This window comes from Bubalus kerabau, chromosome 1 (assembly GCF_029407905.1).
Source record: "Bubalus kerabau isolate K-KA32 ecotype Philippines breed swamp buffalo chromosome 1, PCC_UOA_SB_1v2, whole genome shotgun sequence".
Lineage (NCBI taxonomy): Eukaryota > Metazoa > Chordata > Mammalia > Artiodactyla > Bovidae > Bubalus > Bubalus kerabau.
In genome coordinates this window covers 210,547,387-210,558,980 of record NC_073624.1, presented here as the reverse complement: position 1 = coordinate 210,558,980, position 11,594 = coordinate 210,547,387, and the positions used below count along the sequence as shown (strand labels likewise).

At 35.6% G+C, this 11,594-nt stretch overlaps 1 protein-coding gene across 1 annotated transcript; it reads right to left on the bottom strand.

Annotated features, from left to right (window-relative positions):
• Positions 1-9,229: 9,229 nt before the first annotated feature.
• LOC129627793 (olfactory receptor 2AJ1-like) lies at positions 9,230-10,153 on the bottom strand. The gene has a single exon (XM_055547312.1). It carries the CDS (start codon positions 10,151-10,153, stop codon positions 9,230-9,232), a length of 924 nt encoding a protein of 307 aa, XP_055403287.1.
• Between the last annotated feature and the right edge of the window lie 1,441 nt (positions 10,154-11,594).

Sequence of the window (11,594 nt, the reverse complement as noted above, 5' to 3'; positions counted from 1 at the left end):
TTTTGGGATTCCCATAATGCATATATTAGTGACATACAATCCCACAAGTGCTATAAGTTTTTTCCCACTCTTTTTTACAGTTTTTGTTGTTGTTGTTATTGTTCCTTTTTGTAATCTCAACCTCTCTTTAAATACTCTCTTTAAATACTGCCATAAATACTCTTTTTTTTGTTTAATCTAGTCTGCTATTCAGTCTCTATCATTTTTCTTTTTTTTTCAGTTCATTTACTGTGTTCTTCAGTTCTAGGGTTAGAATTTACATTTGGTTCTCTTTTACAGTTTCAAAGTTTGTTGAACTTTTCTTGTTGTTCCAATATTGATTTTCTGATTCTGCATAGTTGTCTATGTTCTCTGTTATCTCACTAAGTTTTTTTAAGATGCTGCTGCTAAGTCACTTCAGTCATGTCCAACTCTGTGCGACCCCATAGATGGCAGCCCACCAGGCTCCCCTGTCCCTGGGATTCTCCAGGCAAGAAAACTGGAGTGGGTTGACATTTCCTCCTCCAATGCATGAAAGTGAAAAGTGAAAGTGAAGTCGCTCAGTCGTGTCCGACTTGTAGCGACCCCATGGACTGCGGCCCACCAGGCTCCTCTGTCCATGGGATTTTCCAGGCAAGAGTACTGGAGTGGGGTGCCATTGCCTTCTCCATTCTTTAAGATAAATATTATGAATCAGTAATCAAGCGTTTTTCAAATGGAGCTTGTGAAGTCTTTTCAGGTTTTGGAAGTTTCCACGAGAGGGCCAAGTGACAGATACAGTAGTGATAGTTTGTAACTTTATATAATTCTAACTCTTTTTCCCAAATTCCTCCTCATTAGAGGTCAAGAGAGAGTAGGAACAGAAATCACTTGTGCCTACTAGACTATTGCTGCACTGCATGTTGTCTACATCATTTCATCCATGCAGTGGTACATTCCTCTGTCTTGACACCACAATAAAGAAAGATCCAGCAGCACTGGCTGTGAGAAAGATAGGATCAATATGTATGCAGTATTGCCTATTTCACTGTGTAAAAAAAAAAATGAGCTATGCATTTCAAAATTAAGCAGTTTCTATATTTAGAACTCATGTTAATGGAAATTGAGTAGTATTTATTAAATAACTTTTAATACATGTTATTCTTAGAACAATATTAACTAAATGATAGTAAATAAATTGGTTGTTGTTGTTGCTTAGTCACTAAGTCTTGTCCAGTTCTTTGTGGTCCCATAGCCTATAGCTCACCAGGCTCCTACATCCATGGAATTTCCATGAGAAGGGTTGCCATTTCTTCAGCTGTCTAAGTTGGTCATACTTTCCTTCCAAGGAGTAAGTGTCTTTTAATTTCATGGCTGCAGTCACCATCTGCAATGATTTTGGAGCCCAAAACATAAAATAGGCCACTGTTTCCACTATTTTTCCATCTATTTGACATGAAGTGATGGGACCAGATGCCATGATCTTAGTCTTCTGAATGTTGAGCTTTAAGCCAATTTTTTCACTCTCCTCTTTCACTTTCATCAAGAGTCTCTTTAGTTCTTCTTCACTTTCTGCCATAAGGGTGGTGTCATCTGCATATCGGAGGTTATTGATATTTCTCCTGGCAATTTTAATTTCAGCTTGTGCTTCATCCAGCCTAGCGTTTCTCATGATGTACTCTGCATATAGGTTAAATAAGCAGGGTGACAACATACAGCCTTGACTTACTCCTTTCCCAATTTGGAAACAGTCTGTTGTTCCATGTCCAGTTCTAACTGTTGCTTCATGACCTGCATACAGATTTCTCAAGAGGCAGGTCAGGTGGTCTGGTATTCACATCTCTTCAAGAATTTTCAAGAGTTTGTTGTGGTCCATTCAGTCAAAGGCTTTGGCATAGTCAATAAAATAGAAATAGATGGTTTATGGAACTTTCTTGCTTTTTTGATGATCCAATGGATATTGGCAATTTGATCTCTGGTTCCTCTGACTTTTCTAAAACCAGCTCGGACATATGGAAGTTCATAGTTCATGTACTGTTGAAGCCTGGCTTGGAGAATTTTGATCATTACTTTACCAGCATGTGAGATGAGAACAACTGGGCAGTAGTTTGAGCATTCTTTGGCATTGCCTTTCTTTGGGACTGGAATGAAAACTTATTTTTTCCAGTCCTGTGGCCACTGCTGAGTTTTCCAAATTTGCTGGCATATTGAGTGTAGCACCATCATTTAGGATTTGAAACAGCTCAACTGGAATTCCATCACCTCCACTAGCTTTGTTTGTAGTGATGCTTCCTGAGGCACACTTGACTTCACATTCTAGGATGTCTGGCTCTACGTGACTAATCACACCATAGTGGTTATCTGGGTCATGAAGATCTTTTTTGTATAGTTCTTCTGTGTATTCTTGCCACCTCTTCTTAATATCTTCTGCTTCTTTCAGGTCCATACCATTTCTGTCCTTGATTGTGTCCATCTTTGCATGAAATGTTCCCTTGGTATCTCTAATTTTTTTGAAGAGATCACTAGTGGTTTCATTCTATTGTTTTCCTCTATTTCTTTGTATTGATCACTGAGGAAAGCTTTCTTATCTCTCCTTGCTATTCTTTGGAACTCTGCATTCAAATGGGTATATCTTTCCTTCTCTCCATTGTCTTTTGGTTCTCTTCTGTTCACAGCTATTTGTAAGGCCTCCTCAGACAACCATTTTGCCTTTTTGCATTTCTTTGCTTTGGAGATAGTCTTGATCCCTGCTTTCTGTGCAATATCACAAACCTCCTTCAATAGTTCTTCAGGAACTTTGTCTATCAGATCTAATCCCTTGAATCTATTTCTCACTTCCACTGTATAATCACAAGGGATTTGATTTAGGTCATACCTAAATGGTCTAGTGGTTTTCCCTACTTTCTTCATTTTAATTCTGTATTTGGCAATAAGTAGTTCACAGTCTGTGCCACAGTCAGTTCCTGGTCTTGCTTTTGCTGACAGTTTAGAGCTTCTCCATCCTTGGCTGCAAAGAATATAATCAATCCGATTTTGTTGTTAACCATCTGGTGATGTCCATGTGTAGAATCTTCTCTTGTGTTTTTGAAGAGGGTTTTTGCTATGACCAGTGCGTTCTCTTTGGAAAACTCTACTAGCTTTTGCCCTGCTTCATTCTGTACTCCAAGGCCAAATCATTTCTTGTCTTCCTACTTTTGCTTTCCAGTTCCCTATAGTGAAAAGGACATCTTTTTGGTTGTTAGTTCTAGAAGGTCTTATAGGTCTTCATAGAATCATTCAGCTTCAGCTTCTTCAGCATTACTGGTCGAGGCATAGACTTGGATTCCTGTGATATTGAATCGTTTGCCTTGGAAATGAATAGAGACTCTTCTGTCATTTTTGAGATTGCATCTGAGTACTGAATTTCGGACTCTTTTTTTTTTTTTTTTTTACTGTGATGGTTACTTCATTTCTTCTAAGGGATTCTTGCCCACAGTAGTAGATATAATGGTCATTTGAGTTAAATTCACTTTTCCAGTCCATTTTAGTTCACTGATTCCTAAAGTGTCAATGTTCACTCTTGCCATCTCCTGTTTGACCACTTCCAATTTGCCTTGATTCATGGACCTAATATTCAACGTTCCTATGTAATATTGCTATTTACAGCTTCGGACTTTACTTCCATCACCAATCATATCCACACTGGGTGTTTTTTTGCTTTGGCTCGGTCTCTTCATTCTTTCATTCCACTGATCACCAGTAGCATATTGGGCACCTACTAACCTGTGGGTTCATCTTTCAGTGTCATATCTTTTTGCCTTTTCACACTGTTCATGGGGTTCTCAAGGAAGAGTAATGAAGTGTGAAGTGAAGTGAAGAAATATCTTACCATGTGCTTAACACATATTTCTATACATCTTAGAAAAATATATATTCAAATTTTTTACTCATGTTTTAATTTGGCTTTGTTGCTTTTGCTATCTTTGTTTTTGAACTTTAGGAATTATTTATACATTCTGGATATTTATTCTTCATAATATATACATTTAAAATTATATTATCTTTTCTCTTTAGTCTACTGAGAATGTTTTTTGATGCATAAAAATTTTTAATTTGATTTACTTAATCAAAAAATGTTTTTTCTTTTGTTGTACATGTTTTTGTTGTCACATCCACACAAAAAAAAAAATGCTAGCTCAATGTAATACATTTTTTTCTCTCTGTTTCTTCCAAGTGTTTCATAGGTTTCAGTTCAGTTTAGTTCAGTTGCTCAGTCATGTCTGACTCTTTGAGACCCCATGGACTGCTGCACTCAAGGCCTCCATGTCCATCACCAACTCTCAGAATTTACTCAAACTCATATCCTTTGAGTCAATGATGCCATACAACCATCTCATCCTCTGTCATCCCCTTCTCCTCCTGCCTTCCATCTTTCCCAGCATCAGTGTCTTTCTGAATGAGTCAGTTCTTCACATCAAGTGGCCAAAATATTGGAGTTTCAGCTTCAACATCAGTACTTCCAATGAATATTCAGGACTGATTTCCTTTAGGATGGACTGGTTAGATTTCCCTGCGATCAAGAGATTCTCAAGAGTCTTCTCCAACACCACAGTTCAAAAGCATCAATTCTTCGGCGCTCAGCTTTCTTTATAGTCCAACTCTCACAGGCATAAATGACCACTGGAAAAACCATAGCCTTGACTAGACAGACCTTTGCTGACAAAGTAATGTCTCTGCTTTTTAATACGCTGTCTAGGTTGGTCATAACTTTCCTTCCAAGGAGTAAGTGTCTTTTAATTTCATGGCTGCAATCACCATCTGCAGTGATTTTGGAGCCCAAAAAATAAAATAGGCCACTGATTCCACTGTTTATCCATCTATTTGCCATGAAGTGATGGGAACAGATGCCTTGATTTTAGTTTTCTGAATGTTGAGTTTTTTGTTTTCTTTGCCTGATATTCTTTATTTATTTTTAATATAAATTTATTCATTTTATTTGGAGGCTAATTACTTCACAATATTGTATTGGTTTTGCCATACATCAAAATGAATCTGCCATGGGTGTACATGTGTTCCCCATCCTGAACCCCCCTCCCCCCTCCCTCCCCATACCATCCCTCTGGGTCATCCCAGGACACCAGCCCTGAGCATCCTGTATCATGCATCATACCTGGACTAGTGATTCGTTTTACATGTGATATTATACATGTTTCAATGCCATTCTCCCAAATCATCCCACCCTCACCCTCTCCCACAGAGTCCAAATACTGTTCTATACATCTGTGTCTCTTTTGCTGGCTCGCATACAGGGTTATCGTTACTATCTTTCTAAATTCCATATATATGCATTAGTATACCGTATTGGTGTTTTTCTTCCTGGCTTTCTTTAAGCCAACTTTTTCACTCTCCTCTTTCACTTTCATCAAGAGGCTCTTTAGTTTCTCTTCAGTTTCTGCCATAAGGGTGGTGTCACCTGCCTATCTGAGGTTATTGATATTTCTCCCAGCAATCTTGATTCCAACTAGTGCTTCATTCATCCCGGCATTTCTCATGATGCACTCTGCATGTAAGTTAAATAAGCACAGTGACAATATACAGCCTTGACTTGCTCCTTTTCCTATTTGGAACCATTCTGTTGTTCCTTGTCCAGTTCTAACTACTGCTTTATGACCTGTATACAAACTTCTCAAAAGGCAGATCAGGTGGTCTAGTACTCCCATCTTTTTCAGAATTTTCCACAGTTTAATGTGACTCACACAATCAAAGGCTTTGGGATGGTCAATAAAGCAAAAATAGATGTCTTTCTGCAACTGCCTTGCTTTTTCAATGGTCCAGCAGATGTTGACAATTTGATATGTGGTTCCTCTGCCTTTTCTAAATCCAGATTGAACATCTGGAATTTCACAGTTCATGTATTGTTGAAGCCTATCTTGGAGAATTTTGAGCATTACTTTACTAATGTGTGAGAGGAGTGTAATTGTGTGGTCGTTTGAACATTCTTTGGCATTGCCTTTCTTAGGAATTGGAATGAAAACTGACTTTTTCCAGTCCTGTGGCCACTGCTGAGTTTTCCAAATTTGTTGACATATTGAGCGTAGCACTTTCAAAACATCATCTTTTAGGATTTGAGATAGCTCAACTGGAATTCCATCACGTCCCCTAGCTTTGTTTGTAGTGATGCTTCCTGAGGCGCACTTGAATTCATATTCCAGGATGTCTGGCTCTCTAGGTGAGTGATCATAGCATCGTGATTTTCTGGGTCATGAAGATCATTTTTGTACATTTCTTCTGTGTATTCTTGCCACCTCTTTAATATCTTCTGCTTCTGTTAGGTCCATACCATTTCTGTCCTTGATTGAGCCCATCTTTGCATGAAATGTTCCCTTGCTATTTCTAATTCTCTTGAAGAGACTAGATTAGAGAATCTAGTCTTTCCCATTTTGTTGTTTTCCTCTATTTCTTTGCACTGATCCCCGAGGAAGGCGTTCTTATCTTTCCTTGCTGTTCTTTGGAACTCTGCATTCAAATGAGTATATCTTTCCTTTTCTCCTTTGCTTCTTGTTTCTCTTCTTTCACAGCTATTTGTAAGGCCTTCTCAGACCGCCATTTTGCTTTTTTGAATTTTTTTTTACTTGAGGATGGTCTTGCTCCCTGTCTCCTGTACAATGTCACGAACCTCCATCCATAATTCTTCAGGTACTCTTTCTATCAGATCTAGTCTCTTAAAACTATTTCTCACTTCCACTGTATAATAGTTAAAGATTTGAATTAGGTCATACTTGAATGGTCTAGGCTTAGTGCTTATTTTATGCTTTTGGTCAATTTTGAGTTAATTTTTGAATGTTGTTTTGGGTACGGTTCCACATTACTCTTTTGTATGCCAAAATTCAGTCATCTTATCATGATTCATTGAAAATAATGTCCTTTTCTTACTGAATAGTCTTGGCAGCCTTGTTGAAATTCATATGATCCTCCACGGGAGGAGTCATTTCTTTATGCCTTCCCTGTTCTGTTTAATCCATTTATTTATCTCTTTGTCTGTAAGCTACTTTAATTATTTATATTTTTTTGAAATAAGAAAGAATGAGTTTTCCAATTTTTAAGAAATTGTTTTGCTATTTGGAGATTAAATTCCATTGAGAGTCAACATTAATTTTAAAATATTCTTTCCTATTTTGCAGAAAAAGTCATGGGAATTTTGATAAGGAATTCCTTGACTCTGTAGATACTTCTAGATATTCTTATTACTGTAAGAATATTATTACTCTAATCCATGAATGTGGAGTATAAACTACTCCTTTTTACTTTCTTTAATTTATTTCAGCAATGTTTGATAGATTTCACTGTATAAGTGTCCATATTCTTGGTTGGGATTTTCCATAGTATTTTTTATGTTATGGTAAATGGAATTGTTTTCTAAATTTTCTTTTAAAATGTTTATTGCTAAGGTAAAGAACACAACTAACTTTCAGTGTTTATTTTGTATCTTACAGCTTTGCTGACCCTATTTCTTAGCTCTAATTGTGTGTGTGTGTGTATGTATGTATGTATGTGTGTGTGTGGTATGTGTATGTGTGTGATCTTTAGGAATGGTTTTATTTATTTTATTTCAACATGAATACCTTTCGATTCTTTAGCCTAATTGATCTAGCCAGAACCCTCAACACTGTGTTGAACAGAATTGGTGGAAGTGGGCATCTTTTACTTCTTTCTGTACTTAGGGGAAAAGGAAAGTTAGTCGCATAGTTGTATCTGACTCTTTGTGAACCCAGGGAATGTGGCCTGCCAGGTCTTCTGTCCATGGAATTCTCCAGGCAAGAGTACTGGAGTGGGTTGGCATTCCCTTCTCCTGGGGATCTTCCCCACCCAGGATTTGAACCGGGGTCTCCTACATTGCAGGCAGATTCTTTAGCAACTGAGCTATTAGGGAAGCCCATACTTAGGGGAAAAGCTTTCAGTTTTTCAAAATTAAGTACAAGATTAGCTATGCATCTTTCATGTCAATCTTTTATATGCTGACGATTTTCTTTTTCTAGTCCTGTGTGTGCTGAATTATTTCATCATTGAAGGATGTTAAATCTTGTCAACCGCCTTTTTTTTCTGCATGAATTTTCATTATCATGTGGCTTTTTCTCCCTGTCGTTCAAGTAAGATGATGCATTATGTATGTTTATCTTCATATGGTGAACATTTCTGGTATTTTATGATTAAATCCAACCAGGTGATTGTGTGTAATCCTTTCGACATACTGTTGATGTCAAAATAAATTTTTGTTATTTAGTTAAATAGTTAACATTTTTGTTATTTAGTTAAGAATGCCGTCTAAAGGCTTTTATTCATATCAATGTCCTTTCTTATAGAATCTTTTTCTATATCAGTGTAATTCTGACCTCATAGAATGAAATAGGGAGTGACACCTCTTCCTCTGGTTTTTGGTAAGGTATGAAAAATGACTGATATTAATTCTACTATATATGATTGCTAAAATTAACCAGTGACATTATCTGGTTTACAGATTTTCTTCATTGGGAAATCTTAATTACTAATTTAAGGTCCTTACTAATTATAGGTCTAGTCAAATTTTCTACCCACTATTCAGTCTTTGTAGAGTGTGTGTTTTGGAAAACTGTACAATATTTTTTTGTGATGAGATCTTTTAAAAGGCTACTCTCTTAGTACTTTTCAATTATACAATATGATATTTTTTTTTTGTAATCACCATGCTGTTCATTAACTGTAATCACCATGCTGTTCATTAAATCCACAGGACTTATTTATCTCTTAATTTAAAGTTTCCATATTTTACACACCTTCACCCTTTTCACTTATGAATTTTTATAAATTTCTTGTAACTTACTATAAGGTTTGAAATATTTTATAATTTTATATAAACACAGAAATAATATGGATTTCTCTCTCACATATATTATATGTGTGTATATATATATGTATATCCATAAATAATATGATTGTATCATAAAAAGTAATTTTTACAAATTTGTATGATTTTAATGGGAGAATAAAATTAGCCTTTAGTCATCATTGACTTTCTATAATTGGTGCTTTGGTGATTATAACTGGCAACATAGAGAGACAGATACAGTTTTAGATATATGTATTTATAAAGCAAATATCTGTGATAACTTTACTATTATCAATGTTTCAGAAATATCCATCTTTGCACACCTGAAGAGATAAAAGCTTTCTAGAGATTTGAATAACAGATATCCTCTAAATATTTAGTATGGAAATAGACAATCATATATACTTCAAACATTTTCCCTATAACGTTTTATGGAGAAAACGTATTTTTCATTGCCTCTAAAACATCTTTATTTCTAATGCTGTAGATAATTGGGTTTAAAGTAGGTGTGAGGATGGTATAGAAAATTGCCAGGGATTTATCCTGGCCTGGAGTGTGGTACTTTTTAGGTCTCATGTATGTGAAAATAAAAGGCCCATAGTACATTATGACCACAATCATGTGGAAGAAGCAGGTAGGAAATGACTTTTTCCTTGCCTCTTTTGATTTCATTTGGAGGACAGTAAGGAGAATTTGGACATAAGACGCAAAGATTAGAAAGAAAGGGACCAGCAGAAAAATGATGCCACTTACATAAACTCCTCGTTCATAGTGTGTTGTGTCCACACAGGACAACATCAACATGGCGGGGACTTCACAGAAAAAGTGATCAATGGCTCTTGAGTCACAAAAGGGAAAGTGAAGTGCATAAGTTGTGTGAATTATGGAGTTGATTATCCCAATAAACCAGGCCCCTACAGCCATGAGAACACTGACATAGTCATTCATTAGAATGTGGTAGCGCAGTGGGTGACAGATGGCTACATAGCGATCGTAGGACATTGCTGCCAGGAGAAGGCACTCACCACCCAAGAGGGTGAGGGATAGAAATATCTGGAAGCCACAGGCTACAAATGAAATAGTTTTGCTGCCTGACAGAAAGTCAGTGATCATTTTGGGAACAATGTTGCTAGTATGCAAGATATCCATAAAAGAGAGATGGCTGAGCAGGAAATACATTGGAGTATGGAGTCTTGATTCCCTGTGGATAAGGATAATCATCATTGTATTTTCTGTCATAGTTATAATAAAAATGATGAATATAATGGAAAAGAAAATCAGACTTGTTTGGGAAGAAGAGAAGAGTCCCAAAAGAATGAAGTCACTGCTGAAAGTGTGATTCTCATATCCCATTATGAAATCCTTGCTTTACCTAAAATAAATAATAAACAAACAAATATAAACAAATAAGAAGTAGAGTGAAAAGAAAGAAAAATTAGCATAAATCTCCTTTACATTTAACTGTGTACGATAAGCTTATTCTTTTTTTGCTATATTTTCCAAGTAAAGCCAATGGACTCTCAGATAGCTTTTTTTTTTTTTTTAAACTTTACATAATTGTATTAGCTTTGCCAAATATCAAAATGAATCCGCCACAGGTATACATTGGACATGTTTTACATGATGGGTATTTTTTGTTGAACAAGTTAATTAATTTATTCATTATGAAATAAACATAATTTGCATATACTTTATTTATATAAGAATAAATTATTTATATATTTATATATGTAAAATTAATTATATATTTAATTCCCTGAATGTTAACATTTTTTCTCTGTAATTATAAAAATTTTAAAGGGTTAGCATATGAATAGGGTTTGCAGATGCATGCATATGTACATGGTTTTGCTGTTCCTACTGGTTTGACCTGCAGCTTAGTAAAATTTGGTGTAAACATAAAATTCAGATTGAGGACAGTGGTGTTTCTTGAGAACTGGCTGATTATAATTTAGTCTCTAAAATCAGTGAATATTACTGCAACTCATATTTAATATATCAATATCCAAAGTTGTTTACTTTTTCCCACTGCATAGAATAATTTTGTCCTTCTGGTTTTGCTTTTTCCATTAATAGCTTACTTAAATATAGGCATCCTGAATCAAAATAATACTTCATTTTAGTGTTAAGAATGAACAGTTTCCATTTATGCTAAATTCTTATTAGTTAATAGAGTGCCTGGATGATTGTAGCTTTCCAGATTCTTATTATTAAGGAAATTATTAACTTATATTTCTATGATCTCTGATATGAAAGGTCTTCAATGAGGCATCAACTATATTTATGTTTTTAGACAGCTTGTTTTGTCTGAACAAATATGTTTATTATTTTGGTGTCAGATATTGGATGCACTCCATTATATATATATCCCCTAATGTATTTATTATCTTACTTCTATCATATTTCCCCTACCTAACTTTAGGAGGTAGGAAAAATATGAGTGGCCAAAAATGAGACACCTAAAATTTTTGCAACCATTTATTGTAAAACTTAACTTAACTGGTCAAGGCACCTGAATGTTCTTCCGTGAAACTGGAAGGATGGAAAAAAAAGTATGTGACTTCCAAGGTCTTGAATGAAAATTGTTCTTGAATCCAAAGAGGAATACTCTAGTGGTGAACCTCCTTATGCAAATCTAAAAAATGGAATAAACACATGTCACATATCACACAGTCTTTTACATATATACAACTCTTACTCAAGGTAAAGTCTTTCCACACCATTTAGGATCAAATCTTCCTGGTTTACTAATACTAAATGCCAGAAAAGAGATGTAGCATGTAGTTTTCATCCC